The sequence below is a fragment of the Carcharhinus amblyrhynchos genome, chromosome 5 (assembly GCF_965287045.1).
Source record: "Carcharhinus amblyrhynchos chromosome 5, sCarAmb.v2.hapA, whole genome shotgun sequence".
Classification (NCBI taxonomy): domain Eukaryota; kingdom Metazoa; phylum Chordata; class Chondrichthyes; order Carcharhiniformes; family Carcharhinidae; genus Carcharhinus; species Carcharhinus amblyrhynchos.
In genome coordinates, this window is record NC_137328.1 from 89,749,152 (window position 1) to 89,766,770 (window position 17,619).

General features: G+C 44.1%; 1 protein-coding gene across 2 annotated transcripts in view; it reads left to right on the plus strand.

The window, feature by feature from the left end:
• The window catches only part of ccnh (cyclin H), a 46,253-nt gene that overhangs the window by 10,365 nt on the left and 18,269 nt on the right, over positions 1–17,619 (plus strand). For both annotated transcript variants that reach the window (XM_080189163.1, XM_080189164.1), the window contains exons 5-6: positions 15,054–15,217; positions 17,493–17,563. In XM_080189163.1, the coding sequence (XP_080045289.1) occupies positions 15,054–15,217; positions 17,493–17,563 (235 nt within the window). The remainder of the gene's footprint in view (positions 1–15,053; positions 15,218–17,492; positions 17,564–17,619) is intronic.

Below are 17,619 nucleotides of genomic sequence, written 5' to 3' on the forward strand. Positions count from 1 at the left end.
CTCTCTTCATAGAATCACAGAATATTTACAGCCATTCAGCTCTTGAAAGAGTGTTCTACCTAGTCCAACTCCCTTGCCTTATCTGTTGTCTTCTCACTCTCAGAATCTTGCAAACTAATTTGTCTAGGACTTTCAGTGATGTTTTAAGAGACCCTTAAGTCAGTGAAACAATGGCTTGTTATGGACTGTTCACCCCCTCAAATCTATCCACGGCAACGTAAATCATATGGGCTTTGTATCCAGCTAGAAATGCTAATTATCTATCCTCTAACCTCCCCCCTGCGCCCCACCCCCAACCATCCATATTATCTTGAAATTAAATAGTTTAAAGGATACATGACATTTAGTTTAAAGTAAAACATGACATTTAGTTTAAAGTAAAATGTAAGATTCCTAATACCTGAAGACTAAAAATCTGTTCTCATCAACACAGGGTAAAATATTTGCTTGGATAGAGGATTAGTTAGCCACCTGAAAACAAAGAGTGGGGATAAATGGATCATTTCTGGTTGGCAAGCTGTATCTAGTGGCATGTCACAGGATCCTGGTCCTTGGGCCCCAACTATTTACAATCTATATTAATGACTTGGATGCAGAGATGGACAGTACTCTAGCCAAATTTGCACATGACACTAAAATAGGTGGGAAAGCAAGTTGCAGTGAGAAAAGAAGAAATTTAAGATATGGATATGAATTGTTTAGGTGAGTGGGCCAAATTCTGGCAGATGAAATTTAACATGGATCAGTGTAAAGTTATCCATTTTGGTTGGAGGAATAAAAAGGTAACTTCTCTAAATGGAGAGAAACTTCAAAATGCTTCGATACAGAGAGGTCTGGATGTTCTAATGCACAAATTGCAGCAAGTTAGAATGCAGGTGGAATTTTAGCATTAAATGTTAACTGAATAGAGTATAAAAGTAGAAATCTGTGTAGAGCGTTGGCAAGACCATATCTGGAGTATTGTACATGGTTTTAGTCCTCTTACTTGAGGAAGGGTGTAATTGCATTGGAGCCAGTTCAGTAGATTGATCGCAGGGATGAAGGACTTGTCTTATGAAGAGGGGTAGAGCAGTTTAAGCTTGCGTTTGCTGGAGTTTAGAAGAATGAGAGGAGATCTAATTGAGGTAAACAACTTACTAAAGGGAATTAAAAGGATAGACATGGAGTGAATGTTTCTCCCTGTTGGACATCCTAGAATGTTTTAGGCTAAGGGGAGGCTAAGATTTAAAACAGATGATGAGGAATTACTTCACTTACAGGGTTGTGAACCTAAGGAATTCTTTACCCCACAGTGCAATAGATGCTAAAACACTAAATACAATGAAAGAGGAGATAGATAGATAGATTTTTAATTAGTAGAGGAATGAAGGGCTATTGGGAACATGAAGGTGGAGGTGAGGCTGAGATGAGACCAGCCATTATCATACTGAATGGTGAAGCAGATTGAGTGCTGAATTGCCTATTCCTGCTCCTCGTTCTTATGTTACTCAACACATGTTTTGGCAACTGTAACAAAGTGCATTGCAGCAGCTGAGATGATCCTCATTATTCTAAAACAATCAACAACATTATAATTAAACCAATTCTTAACATTCATTTTAAAAACATTAATTCACCGAATCCCCAGTGTTAGTGGATCATGTTTATAAAATCCAGGATCTGGAAATGCCATGTACAAGTGTCATTGAAATTTGTCCATTAGCTTTTGAAATGTATTGTTTGCAGGGGTGAAGACATTACCTCTGTCTAACTTCTGTGGAACGGTTAAAAAAAATTCTACTTTAAGCTGCCAGCTGATTAGCTGAAATTGCTCCACCTGGTGGACACATTGCTGCTCTGCAGAGCATTTCACATCAGAGGTTACACTGATGCACAATAGGTGTGAAACTTGAATTTTTAAAACTCAAAAATAAATTCATTAATTTCCAAAATCTATACTTTTTAGGATTTGCTCACATTTTAATATTGTGAACTGATTTTTATTTTCTGCTGTTCTGTTGGCATGTGGTGCCTATTTAAGTTTGTAAACATGATCTCTATCTTTTTCAGTTGCTAAGGTGCCATTGAATATTTATTCTTGCTTTATGTGAAGAAACTCTTTCAGTTTCCTTGTGTAGGATGATGATTGGGTGGAATGGAGAGCTTTCTCCTGCCAATCCTAATTCAGCATTAATTAGCATTGCAATTCCTCAATTTTTATAACTAAGGCAAAGGTCTGACTTCCAAATAAGTCTGAAAGATAATTTTAACTAAATAGCTTAGTGACCAGATTTGATTTTATTTATTTGATTTGTTATTGTCACGTATTAATATACATGAAAAGTATTGTTTCTTGCAATATACAAACAAAGCATAGTGTATGCAGGAGTGCAGAATGTAATGTTACAGTTGTAGCTAGGATGTAGTGAAAGATCAACTTAAAACAAGGTAGGGTCCATTCAGATGTCTGATGACAACATCATCAGAAGAAGCAGTTCCTGAATCAGTTGCTACGTGACCTCAGATTTTTGTGTCTTTTTCCCGACAGAAAGAGGTGGAAGGGACTACGTACGAGGTGCGTGTTGGCTTCTTGATTATGCTGGCTGCTTTTGTGAGGCAGCGTGAAGTGTAGACAGTCAGTGGATGGAAGGCTAGTTTGCGAGATGAACTGGGCTTTGTTCACAACCCTCTGTAGTTTTTTGTGGTCTTGGACAGAGCAGGAGCCATATCATGGCATGGTGGCACGGTGGTTAGCACTGCTGCCTCACAGTGCCAGGGACCCAGGGTCAATTTCGGCCTTGGGTCACTGTCTGTGTGGAGTCTGCACATTCTCCCCGTGTCTGCGTGGGGTTCCTCCCACAATCCAAAGATGTGTGGGTTAGGTTGATTGGCTATGTTAAATTGACTCTTAGTGTCGGGGGTTAGTAGGGTAAATATGTGGGGCTATGGGAAAAGGGCTTGATTGGGATTATGGTCAGTGCAGACTCAATGAGTGAACTGGCTCCCTTCTGCAGTGTAGGAATTCTATGATTCAAGCTGTGATACAACCAGAAAGAATGTTTTCTATGGTGTGTCTGTAAAAGTTGGTGAGAGTCATAGCAAACATGCCAAATTTCCTTAGCCTCCTGAGAAAGTAGAGGCAATAGTGGGTTTTCTTAACTGTAGCATCGGCATGGAGGGACCAGGACAAGTTTTGGTGATCTGGACACTTAGAAACTTGAAGCTGTTGGCCATTTCCACTTAGTCCCCATTGATGCAGACATGGGCATGCCATCCATTACGTTTCCTGAAGTTGATGACTTTCTCCTTTGTTTTGTTGACATTGAGGGAGATATTATTGTTGCCACACCAGTTCATCAGATTCACTGTCTCATTCCTGTACTCTGTCTCATTTAGCCCATAACTTTTTAAACTTCCTTTCAGAAGCTTTTTAGTTTCATCTACAATGGTGTATGTAGATAATGTGTAATAACTTTAATAATTTTCACTCCAAGTTCCTATCCAGGCTCGAGGAGCTACTCTTAACTATAGCACTGGACAGGTTTTCAGGGCATATGTTCTTGGTTACAGAGAACAGTACCTATCCCCCTAACTCTACTGCTCCTAAAAACTATTACATTCCTTTTTACCCCCATATCTGAATGTCCCCTATATCCCAGTGCTGTTGTCAGTTTGCCCATTCTCTCTAGAGCCTTTTTTGTCCACACACATCCTGCATTTATAGTAACTAATATTGCAAAGAACTGAGCTAGGCCTGCTAACTAGCGAACCAGTTCTCACTAGCCAGTTAGATATCTAACTGTAAGAAATTTCAAATTAATGTTAAAGTTAAATCAAATGCAACACTTGACTAGATTTTAATAAGAGATCAAACCCCAAAATACTTATATTCCCTGACTTATCAAATTCCTGACTTCAGCACACTATCTAGCAGTACTCTATGGAGATGCCTCAATGCTTTTTAGTACTGCAATGAAAGCTGAGATGAAGATCGCCTAACATTTCATCATATTGGGTCCATCGGTGCAATTGCAGTGTTAGTTAACACTTCCATGGGGAAAAGATGGGCTCCAAGCTCTGTGGATGCTCTCTGCCACTTTGGTCTTCCATGCTTCTTGAAACCGAGAGGAGACCTGTGCTGCCCTCCAGCCAATACACCAAGCATCTTAATTTCCTGTAGACCACCCCATTAAGTTCTCATTTAAGTTCCCTGCAGCAGGTCTCATCAACAACTTAGTTATTTCAGGGAGCTGGCCTGACTGGAGCCTACAATGCATGGATCCCAACATTATTCTAGACTCCAAGGCATGATTAATGCTGGTATTGGAGCTTAGTGGCCGCGAATGTCAGATCAAGTGACAGTACTTTTTCACTGGTATGGAAATGCTTTTCAGTTTCCCCCAGCTTGACCTGAGGCTGTTCGGAGGGGGCAGTTCTTGAGAATGAAAGCTAAAAAGCAGGGAAAGTTGGGAGTGAGGGTGGTAGGGGACAGATTTAAGAAGGGTGCCAGGCAAAAGGCGGGGAATTATAGGCCTGTTAGTTTAACGTCTGTTGTAGGTAAAATGTTAGAATCCGTCATCAAGGAGGAAATAGCGAGGCATCTTGAGGGGAACTGCTTGATAGAGCAGACGCAACACGGTTTCGTTAAAGGGAAGTCGTGTCTGACAAATTTACTGGAGTTCTATGAGGATGTGTCTAGGGCGGTGGATAGAGGAGAGCCGGTGGATGTGGTCTTTCTTGATTTTCAGAAGGCATTTGACAAGGTACCTCACAAGAGGTTATTGCAGAAGGTCAGGGGGCATGGAGTTGGGGGTAGGGTGTTAGCGTGGATAGAGGACTGGTTGTCAAATAGGAGGCAGAGAGTGGGGGTCAATGGGTGCTATTCGGATTGGCGGTTGGTGACTAGTGGAGTGCCCCAGGGGTCGGTGCTGGGGCCTCGGCTATTTACCATTTATATAGATGATCTGGAGGAGGGAACCGAGTGTAGGGTGTCGAAATTTGCTGATGACACCAAAATTGGTGGAAAGGCAAATTGTGCGGAGGGTGGGGAGAGTCTACAGAAGGATCTAGATAGGCTGGTCGAATGGGCCAAGAAATGGCAAATGGAATTTAATGTTGGCAAATGTGAGGTGGTCCACTTTGGTAGGAATAATGGTAGGAAGGATTATTACTTACGTGGCGAAAAACCGCAGCAGGCGACGGTGCAGAGGGACCTCGGGGTCCTTGTGCATGAGTCGCAAAAACCCAGCTTGCAGGTGCAGCAGGTGGTCAGGAAGGCGAATGGGATGCTGGCCTTCATCGCGAGGGTGATTGAATATAAAAGTAGGGAGGTCTTGCTGCAGCTGTATAGGGCATTGGTGAGGCCGCAGCTGGAGTACTGTGTGCAGTTTTGGGCGCCGTACTTACGCAAGGATATTTTGGCCTTGGAGGGAGTGCAGAGGAGGTTTACTAGGCTGATGCCGGAGTTGAGGGGGTTGAGCTATGAGGAGAGGCTGAATAAATTAGGCTTGTACTCGTTAGAGTTTAGAAGAATGAGGGGAGATCTCATTGAGACATATAAGATGATGAATGGGATGGATAGGATAGAGGTGGAGAGACTCTTCCCGCTCAGAAAGGATAGTAGGACTAGGGGGCACAGCCTCAAGATAAAGGGGAGGCGGTTTAGAATGGAGTTGAGGAGGAGCATCTTCACTCAAAGGGTGGTGAATCTCTGGAATTCTCTGCCCGTTGAAGTGGTGGAGGCTGCCTCGCTAAATATTTTTAAGAAGCGGGTTGATGGGTTTTTGATAAGAGAGGGGATTAAGGGTTATGGGGAGAGGGCGGGAATGTGGAACTGAGCCACGACAGATCAGCCATGATCTTACTGAATGGCGGGGCAGGCTCGACGGGCTAGTTGGCCTACTCCTGCTCCTATTTCTTATTTCCTATTTCTTAAAGGTCCATGGTCACGACTTTTGCAGGGAGTTCAGGAGAGTTGGACTTTAATTAGTGTCCTGCCAGTTTTTGGTCCCCCTGCTGTTACGGATAATCTTAGTCTGCAAGAGAGGGCAGAATGTCAGTACTGTATGTGTGATCCAATTGCCATTGCTGAAGTATTGCAGCCAGCAAGATTGTATGCATCCCCATCCCAAAGGATGATCACGAATTGCAGCCTCCAAGCCTAAATGACAATCTTTTAAATCAAATTTTTAGCATAGGATGTCCAATCAGAAATGGTGGTAAAAATAGGAGCAGGAGTAGGCCTTTTGGTCCTTTGAGCCTGTTTGACCATTCATTATGGCCATGGTTGATCATCCATCCCACTGGCCTGACCCTACCTTTTCTCTGTGGCCGGACCAACGGGATTCTCTAATCCTGTTGCAGTGAACGGAGATTTGGCTGAGCGCCAAGTTCTCAGACCTTGCTTTCAGAGGCAACAAGGCATGAACGGCCAGAGAATTCTGGCCCATATAAGAACTGGGAGCAGGATGTTCTATGTAGGAATAAGTCATCTGGCCCCTCAAGCCTGTTCTGCTACTGAATAAGACCATGGCTGATGTTTCATGGACTCAGCTCCACTTACCCACCTGCATATCATAACCCTTAATTTCTTTACTGTTTAAAAATCTATCTGTCTTTGCCTTGAAAACATTCAAAGAGGTAGCCTCAACTGTTTGAGGCTATGGTCAAAGAAGACAGAGGGTAGCAGTGGAAGGGTTTGTTTTTGAATGGAGGGCTGTGACAAGTGGTGTTAGTCAGGGATCAGTACTGGGACCTTTGCTATTTGTAATATATATAAATGATTTAGAGGAAAATGTGACTGGATTGATTAGTAAGTTTGCGGATGAGACAAAGCTTGGTGGATTTGCGGATAGTGATGAGGACCATCAGAGGTTACAGCAGGATATAGATCAGTTGGAGACTTGGGCGGAGAGATGGCAGGTGGTGTATAATCCGGACAGATGTGAGATAATGCATTTTGGAAGGCCTAATACAGATAGGAAATATATAGTAATTGGCAGAACCCCTAAGAGTATTGATAGGCAAAGGGACCTGAGTGTACAGGTACACAGGCCACTGAAAATGGCAATGCAGGTGCAGGTGGAGAAGGTAGTCAAGAAGGCATATGGCATGCCTGCCTTCATCGGCCGGAATATTGAGTTTAAAAATTGGCAAGTCATGTTGCAGCTTTATAGAACCTTAGTTAGGCCGCACTTGGAATATAGTGTTCAATACTGGTTGCCACACTACCAGAAGGATGGTGGAGGCTTTGGAGAGGGTCCAGAAAAGATTTACCAGGATGTTACCTGGCATGGAGGGCATTAGCTTTGAGGAGGGAATGGAGAAACTTGCTTTGGTCTCGCTGAAGTGACGGAGGTTGATGGGAGACCTGATAGAAGTCTACAAGATTGAGAGGCATGAAAAGAGTGGATAGTCAGAAGCTTTTTCCCAGGGTGGAAGAGTCAATTACTGGGGGGCATAGGTTTAAGGGGCAACGTTTAAAGGAGATGTACAAGGCAGATTTTTTTTACACGGAGAGTAGTGGATGCCTGGAACTCGTTGTGGGGGGAGATAGTAGAAGCAGAAATGGTAGTGACTTTTAAAGGGCATCTTGACAAGTACATGAATAATATGGGAATAGAGGGATGTAGTCCCCGGACGAGTAGGGGGTTTTAGTTGAATCGGGCAGCATGGTCAGTGCAGGCTTGGAGGGCCGAAGGGCCTGTTCCTGTGTTGTAATATTCTTTGTACTTCATTGTTTGAGATCTGACCCACTACGGTGGTGTCATCAGCAAAGTTGAAAATCGAATTGGAGGGAATTTGGCCTTACGGTCATAGGTGTACAAGAAGTATAGTAAGGGGCTGAGGACACAGGTGGCACTGGTGTTGAAGATGATCATGGAGGAGGTGTTGTTGTCTATCCTTACTGATTGTGGTTGGTGGATTGGGAAGTCTAGGATCCAGTCACAAAGGGAAGAGCTGAGCCTCAGGACATGGAGTTTGGAGATGAATTTTATAGGAATAATGATGCTGAAGGCTGAGTTGTTGTCAATAAATAGGAATTTGAGGTAGTTGTCTTTGTTATCTAGGTTTGAGTGGAGGGCCAGGGAGATGGCGTCTGCTGTGCACCTGTTGCGGTGATAGGCAAACTGTAGTGAATGCAGACAATCTGGGAAGCTGGAATGAATTTGTGCCATGGCTAACCTTATGAAGCACTTCATACTGACGGATCTCAGAGCCACTGGATGATAATCATTAAGGCATGCTGCCTGGCTTTTCTTTGGTATTGGGATGATGGTCATCTTCTTGAAGTAGATAGGGACCTCAAATAGGTGTAAAGAGAGGTTACAGATATCTTGAATATCCCCACCAACGGATCAGTGCAGGATCTGAGTGCTCATATGGGTACTCCACCTGGGCCAGTTGCTTTCAGTGGGTTCACCTTTGTGAAGGCTGCTCTGGCGTCTGTGATGTTGACCCCGAATATGGGTTTGGCCAAGGCTTCTGGGATGGAAGGCTCTCGCTGACCTCTTGCTCAAAATGGCCATAGAATGCATTGAGCTCTTCAGGGAGGGGTGCATTTGTGCCGGCCATTTTTACATGCCTTCATCTTGTAGCCTGTTATGTCTTGCACACCTTGCCATAGTCAGTAGGAGTCCTTGAAGCTTGCCTGGGACTCTAGCTTTGGTGCTTAGACATAGCAACATTGGCATGTTTCTGCTCCCTGGACTTAGAATACCTGACATTAAAATGCCGCCTCCACTACCTTCCGTGAGAGTTCACCTCTGTTATCCTGACGGCAGTTTATATTTCACCTCATATGGATGTGAAGACCAAGATGGATTCTCTGTAGATTATATATGGATTTCTTGTGTGGGTCAGGGTCGCCTGACCTGAACACCTCAGACCTGGACTTCAGCAAGCCCTAAATGTTCATGCTCATCCATGGTTTGTGGTTGGAAACACAGATTTGCTTCTTTGGCACATAGTCTTCCACACACACACACTAATGAAGTCAGTTACTGCAGTGCCATACTCATTCAGGTTGGTCGCTGAGTTTTTAAATATTGACTAGTCTACAGACTTGAAACAGTTCTGTAAGAGATCATCCAATTCCTCAGACGAACAGTGCACATCTTTTTGGATGGGCCTGTTTCAGATTTTGCTTGTAAGTTGGGAGCAGAAGCACAACCTTGTGGTCTGATTTGCCAAAGTGTGGGTGGGCGATAGAGTCGTAGGCATGTTTAATATTTGTGTAGTAGTGGTCTAGAATGTTTAGGCCTCTAGTGGAACTGGAGATGTTGAGATATTAAGGGGTCAACATTGCATGCGGCTAAGAACTTTTGAGTTGATTTCAAAATGACAAGCTTAAGACATCTGTGATTAACAAATTTACCCTTTAACAGTTCTCTTTCTTTCAACATAATGATATTATGACCTTAGATATGGTTAACCTGACTAGAACAAAGGCTGTCTTGTGATTAGCTAAATTGTATCAGGTCGCATGTGATCTGAAGAATTGTAAAAGCTACATAAAGGAGGACTGTTCCATTGTTTGGCACATCTTTGCTACCTGACTCCCAGCACTGAGTGGAAGTTACATAGCAAAGGTTTGAACATAAGAACATAAGAAATAGGAGCAGGAGTAGGCCATCCAGCCCTTCGAGCCTGCCCCGCCATTCAATAAGATCATGGCTGATCTGTCGCTGCTCAGTTCCACTTTCCCGCCCTCTCCCCATAACCCTTAATCCCCTCTCCTATCAAAAACCCATCAACCCGTGTCTTAAAAATATTTAGCGAGGCAGCCTCCACCACTTCAACGGGCAGAGAATTCCAGAGATTCACCACCCTTTGAGTGAAGAAGTTCCTCCTCAACTCTGTTCTAAACCGCCCCCCTTTTATCTTGAGGCTGTGCCCCCTAGTCCTATTGTCTTTTTTGAGCGGGAAGAGTCTTTCCACCTCTATCCTATCCATCCCATTCATCATCTTATATGTCTCAATGAGATCTCCTCTCATTCTTCTAAACTCTAACGAGTACAAGCCCAGTTTATTCAGCCTCTCCTCATAGCTCAACCCCCTCAACTCCGGTATCAGCCTAGTAAACCTCCTCTGCACTCCCTCCAAGGCCAAAATATCTTTGCGCAGGTGCGGCGCCCAAAAATGCACACAGTACTCCAGTTGCGGCCTCACCAATGCCCTATACAGCTGCAGCAAGACCTCCCTACTTTTATATTCAATCCCCTTCGCTATGAAGGCCAGCATCCCATTCGCCTTCCTGACCACCTGCTGCACCTGCAAGCTGGGTTTTTGCGACTCATGCACAAGGACCCCGAGGTCCCTCTGCACCGTCGCCTGCTGCAGTTTTTCGCCTCGTAAGTAATAGTCCTTCCTATCATTTTTCCTACCAAAGTGGACCACCTCACACTTGCCAACATTAAATTCCATTTGCCATTTCCTGGCCCATTTGCCCAGCCTATCTAGATCCTTCTGCAGACTCTCCACACCCTCCGCACAATTTGCTGTTCCCCCAATCTTGGTGTCATCAGCAAATTTCGACACCCTACACTCGGTTCCCTCCTCCAGATCATCTATATAAATGGTAAAAAGCTGAGGCCCCAGCACCGACCCCTGGGGCACTCCACTAGTCACCATCTGCCAATCCGAATAGCACCCGTTGACCCCCACTCTCTGCCTCCTATTTGACAACCAATCTTCTATCCACGCTAACACCTTACCCCCAACTCCATGTCCCTCGACCTTCTGCAATAACCTCTTGTGAGGCACTTTGTCAAACACTTTCTGAAAATCTAGAAAGACCACATCCACCGGCTCTCCTCTATCCACTGCCCTAGACACATCCTCATAGAACTCCAGTAAATTTGTCAGACACGACTTCCCTTTAATGAAACCGTGCTGCGTCTGCTCTATCAAGCAATTCCCTTCAAGATGCCTCGCAATTTCCTCCTTGATGACAGATTCTAACATTTTACCTACCACAGATGTTAAACTAACCGGCCTATAATTCCCCGCCTTTTGCCTGGCACCCTTCTTAAACAACGGCGTAACATTAGCCGTTTTCCAATCATCCGGCACTTCCCCGGAATCCAGCGACGTTTGGAAAATAACCACCAAGGCATCCACTATCACCTCCGCCATTTCTTTCAGAACCCTCGGATGCATTCCATCCGGTCCTGGGGACTTGTCCACAATCAGCCCCTCCAGTCTGTCGAGCACCGCCTTTCTAGTAACAGTAATGTCATTAAGACCCTCCAGTCCTACCACCTTTCTATCGCTAACACCCGGCAAATTATTCACGTCCTCCTCCGTGAAGACAGAAACAAAAAAATTATTCAATACCTTCGCCATATCCCCATCCCCTACCACTAGGTCCCCTTTCTCATCCTCTAAAGGACCAACATTCACCCTAGCCAGCCTCTTCCTTTTTATGTATTTATAAAAACTCTTGCTATCCTTTTTTATATTAAGCGCTAGCCCAGCTTCATAGTTTCTCCTACCCTTCCTTATCAACTTCTTTGTCAATCTTTGTTGACATTTAAACCTCTCCCAATCCTCTTCTCGCCCACTACTCTTAGCTACTCTAAATTCCTCCGCTTTTAGTTTAACACTTTCCTTCACCTCCTTTGTTATCCACGGCTTATTACCTCTCCTCCTACTATCCTTTTTGACCATCGGAATAAATTTCCGTTGAGCACCAAGAAAGATCTCCTTAAAGATCCTCCACTGCTCCTTAACAGACCCTCCCTCCAACGCGCTCTCCCAGTCCACATTCGCCAATTCTTCTCTCATCCTACCGTATTTCCCTCTATTCAAACAAAGGACGCGTGTCCGGGAACCCACTTTCTCCTCCTCCATCTGCACCAGAAACTCCACCATACAATGATCACTCTCCCCAAGAGGATCCTTCACCACAAGGTCCCTAATTCTACCCGCCTCATTACATAGCACCAGATCCAAGATAGCTCGCTCCCTCGTCGGCTCCAACACACACTGTTCGAGGAAACTATCCCGGCAGCATTCCAAGAACTCTTCCTCGAGCCCCCCACGTCCAACATGGGTCGACCAGTCAATATGCAGATTGAAATCCCCCATAACTACGGCCGTCTCATTCTTGCACGCCGCACTTATTTGCGCGTTAACAGCCCTTCCCATCTCCAGATCATTATTCGGGGGCCTATAGACGACACCCACCAGCGTCTTCCTCCCTTTGCTGTTCCTAATCTCCACCCACAACGATTCCACCCTCTGCTCCTTGGCTCCAATATCATCCCTTGCTACCACCGTGATGCTATCCTTAATCAGCATAGCTACGCCCCCCCCCTTTTCCCTCCTGTCTATCCTTCCTAAACACTTGATAGCCCTGTACATTCAGCTCCCAGTCCCTGTCACCCTGCAGCCACGTCTCTGTAATGGCCACCAGATCGTATCCATTTGTGTCAATCTGCGCCATCAGCTCATCCACTTTATTCCGAATGCTTCGTGCATTCAGATAAAGTGCTTTCATCCCAGCCTTCACCTGGACCCTATTTGTCGCAACGCCACCAACTATACTCACGCCCCCTACTCCCTCTATTATTGGGACATCCTCGGCCTCTTCCCTTACGTGTACACTCTCCTTAACTTTAGACCTCGTAAGGTCACCTACCCTCACACCCTCCCCCCCCCCCTAATTAGTTTAAAGCCCTGTCTACAGTCCTCTTTACTCGATTCGCCAACACTCTGGTCCCAGCACGGTTCAGACCAACCCCATCCCTCCCGAACAGGTCCCACCTACCCCAATACTGGTGCCAATGCCCCATAAATTCAAACCCATTCCTCCCACACCAATCCCTGAGCCACCCATTCACTTCCTTAATCCTGTCAACCCTACGCCCATCTGCACACGGTTCAGGCAGTAGCCCAGAGATAACCACCTTGTCGGTTCTACTTTTTAATTCCATTCCAAGCTTTTCATACTCCCTCCCCAGATCCTCAGTCTGCATTTTGCTTACGTCGCCGGCACCCACATGTACCACAACGACCGGATTCTCACCCTCCCACTACAGGTTCCTCTGCAGCCCAGCTGCGACATCCCGTACCCGAGCACCAGGCAGACAACACACCCTTCTGTGCACTTTGTCATTGTGACAAAGGACAGTGTCAATACCCTTCACCCCACTATCCCCAATAACTACTACGTTCCTTTTCCTTTTCTCTTTGCCTATGTCCTGCTGCAGCACTGTACCGTGTGCAGCTTGCTCACCAACCTCACCTGCCTCGTTCTCGTTCTCGTCCAACTTGGAAGCAAGAACCTCAAACCTGTTATGCAGATTAAGAGGCTGAGGCCTCCGCTCCTCACCCCCCTTCCTCTTCCCAGTAGCCCCCTCTTGTCCCTGACCCTTAGAGTTAGCCAGTCTAGGGGGGGTGGATGTCACTTGCACCCCATTGACAATGGCACCCTCTCTCCCCTTGATGAGCCTCAGTGTCTGTAGCTCAGAGGCCAGCTCATTTACCCTGAGCTGGAGCTCCTCCAGCAACCTGCACTTACTGCAGACATGGTCACTGGGATGAACCCTAGGGTCCACCAGTTCCCACATCATACAGAAACCACACATCACATGCCCTTCCATTATTTACTGTAGTAGTTTTGAAAAAATTTTTTTTTGTTTGTTTTTTTGTTTTTTTTTGTTTTTTTTGTTTTTCAAACGAACTCACCTGGCCTTTTTTCCCTCAAGCCCTTTTTGATATTAAGCCCTAGTAGCTCACTCTGCTTCCCTCTCACTCCGCTGCCCGCTGTCTACACCAGGCCTCCTTTTAAACCTGGCGCTGATTTAAATCTGATGAACCACAACTGCCTGCTAACCCCTCCCTCAGAATTCTTAAAGCAGTAAATACAATAAATAAATGCTTTAAACAGTTCTACAAAGAACAAAGTTCTTTAAACTTATTTTAAACTGGTTTTTAACAGGTAAAATCTTAGCTGTCTCTCTGCTCCTTCACTCATAAAAAAAAATTTGCCAGCTTGCATATGTAAGAAGAATAAAGAACTTTTGAATCAGACAACAGTTGGTGTTTGCCTTTGTATCAAGGACAGAAGAGTCTCGCAAAAACAAACTTAACAATGTGTTGGTGTTAGCTTGGTAGGACGCTCTTGAGCTTGGCCTGATTGAAGTCCTTGGCCATGGTGAACAAGGCCTCGAGATGTTTCGTCTCAAGGCTACTTGTGGTGGTGTATATTTTGTCCTGCGCGGTCTTAACATCTGAATAGGGTGGGATGTAAACTGCTGTCAGGATAACAAGAGGTGAACTCCCATACAAGGTAGTAGGGGCGGTATTTTAGTTTCAGGTGTTCTAGGTGTGGGGAGCAGAAACTTACCAGTGTTGCTACGTTTAGGCACCAAGAGCTGTTGATTAGAAGGCAGACCCCATCTCCCCTAGCCTTGCCTGAGGCCGCTATATGGTCCGTTCAGTGGATTGAGAAACTCTCTGGGCCCTCTGAGATTTGCTGCCATTTTTGGTGGATTACTATCTAACAGAATATTGAGGAGTTTTTTTGAGACTCTAAATTCCATTGAACGCTGTAATTTCATGGTCATCATATTCCACAGGAAGGAATTCCTGGTCTAAATGTTTCATTTTATATTGCTAGCCTTGTTAGAATAAGGCACCGAACTTGGTAAGAGTGCTACCTTATAGATAGCTTGATGATCGATTTATTTCAATTATGGCTGACTGCCATAATTTGCTGGAAATATGAAAGTTTACACTGCCTTGTATTAACCTAGTGCAGCAAACGATAGTGTGACAATTCATCCTACGTAGGACTTGATGTTATGCATTGGCAACCTATCTTAAAATTTCAGTGATCCACTTATATTTTGTTACATTACTAACAGGTTAGAAGTGATAATTGCTTTGGAGAAACAGTAATAATTCAAAGATTTCTCAATGTAGAATGGTTAATAACTAACGGATTCAGATTTGAAAAAAGGTTGACACTTTTCATTCAAAAAACAATGAATTACTACATTGGCAAGAATTAATAATTGTGTAAGTACATTTTCCAAGACAGTTATTGCTGTTTTCTTCCTGTTTAGGCACGATACCCAGCTGTAGAAAATCCAGAGGTTTTGCGGAAAACAGCAGATGAATTTCTGAGCCGAGCAACTATGACTGATGCCAGTCTTCTTTTTACACCATCACAGATAGCAATAACAGCTATTCATTTCAGTGCCTCCAGAGCAGGCATTAATATGGATAGGTATGATACCCTTTAATATTTCATCTGTTTTAATGCTTTATGGAAATAGTTTTTCATCAACAAACCAAGGCCTTTGACAAGGTATTGTATGGTAGTTTGTTGCATAAAGTTAAATCTCATGGGATTCAGGGTGAGGTAGCCAATTGGATACAAAATTGGCTTGACCAAAGGAGACAGAGGGTGGTTCCTGTGACCAGCAGTGTGCATCAGGGATCAGTGCTAGGTCCATTGTTATTTGTCATTTATATTAATGATTTGGGATGAGAAGTTAGGAGGCATGATTAGTAAGTTTGCAGATTTCACCAAGATTGGTGCCATAGTGGATATGAAAAAAGGTTTTCTAGGATTGCAATGGGATCTTGATCAATTGGGCCAGTGGCTGATGAATGGCAAATGGAGTTTAATTTAGATAAATGCGAGATGATGCATTTTGATAGATCAAACTAGGGCAGGATTTACTCAGTTAATGATAGGGCGTTGGGGAGAGTTATAGAACAAAGAGATCTAGGGGTACATATTCATTGCTCCTTGAAAATGGAGTCACAGGTGGACAGAGTGGTGAAGAAGATATTCGGCATGCTTGGTTTTATTGGTCAGAACATTGAATACAGGAATTGGGATGTCTTGTTGAAGTTGTACAAGACATTGATAAGACCACACTTGGAATACTGTGTAAAGTTCTGGTCAACCTATTATAGAAAGGATATTATTAAACTAGATTGAATGCAGAAAAGATTTACTAGGATGCTACCGGGACTTGATGGTTTGAGTTATAAGGAGAGGCTGGATAGACTGAGACTTTTTTCTTTGGAGCATAGGAGGCTTTGGGGTGATTTTATAGAGATTTATAAAATAATGAGGGGTATAGGCAAGGTAGATAGTCAACATCTTTTCCCAAAAGTAGAGGAGTCTAAAACTAGAGGGCATAGGTTTAAGATGAAACGGAAGAGATACAAAAGTGTCCAGAGAGGCAATTCTTTCACATACAGGGTAGTGAGTGTCTGGAACGAGCTGCCAGAGGTAGTAGTAGAGGTGGGTACCATTTTGTTTTTTAAAAAGCATTTAGACAGTTAGGTGGGTAAGATTGGTTTAGAGGGACGTGGGCAAAAGTGGGCAGTTGGGATTAGCTTAATGGTGAAAACTGGGCAGCATGGACAAGTTGGGCCAAAGAGCCTGTTTCCATGCTGTAAATCTCTGACTCTGTGACCATGTTTATGTATTTTTGCAATCTTTTTAATTATCGGTAGAGGGCTCCATATTGCATTATGGGGGTGATTCACTGGGCCACTCATTTTCAGCTGGGATTTGTGATATGGCCTGTTCAATCGAGCATGCGCAAAGGTCAAAATAGGAATCTTGCTGGGCTTGGAACCTGTTCCGCGTCTTCCATCGTGGGATCCCATCAAGTCTACGCCGACTTTCTGACAGAGCATCTTACCCAGGCCACCCACCCTATCCCTGTAATCTGTCACATTTACCTCACTAATCCCTCTAAGCTACACATCTACAGACACCAAGGGGCAATTTTGTACGTGCACATCATTGGACTCTGAGAGGAAATTGGAGCACCCTGAGGAAACCTATGCAGACATTGAGAGAATGTGCAAACCACACAAGACTGGAATCAAACCCAGGTCCCTGGTGCTGTGAGTCAGTAATGTTAACTACCGTGCCACCGTTTTGCCCTTATTTTTGTCTTGATAAAGTGGTGCTTAGCTCCCTTTTTGAACTGCTGCAGTTCCTGAAGTGTAAGTACATTCACAGTGCTGTTAGGAAGGGTTTTCCAGAATTTTGATCCTGTGACAGTGAAGGAAAGTCATTATATTTCATAGTTAGGATGGAGAATGACTTGGAGAAGAACCTGCAGGTGGTGGTGTTCCCACGTATCTGCTGCCCTTGTCCTTCTCGATGGTAATGGTGTGGGTTTGGAAGGTGCTGGTTAAGAAGCCTTGATGAGTTCCTGCAGTGCATTTTGTAAATGTTATACACTTAGCCAATTGTAATGAAAATTGCCTGAGTGGATTTTATAAGAGGCTGTTGTAACATCTAAGGAGCATGGTAGTTGTAAGATATGATCTATGATCCTCCTTTGGAAGCAATAATTTGAGATTGATCTGCTGAAACTCTTTCAGGTAACTTCTTTTATCTGTCAGTGTTGGAGACATATACCCACTGAGTTTGATGCCATTGTATTGCCATGCATGAGTGAAATTATTTCTTTCATAAATTTACTACCGTATTGATCTTGGTTCTAATTTTCTATTTTGTGCTTTAGCTATTTGACAGAATGCCTTATGCTAAAAGACAACAATGAATGCCTGTCAAAGCTGGTTGAAGGAATCCGATGTAAGTAATCTTGTAAAGTTACAATGGAAGATTGAAATTATATTTCCTTTTTGTTT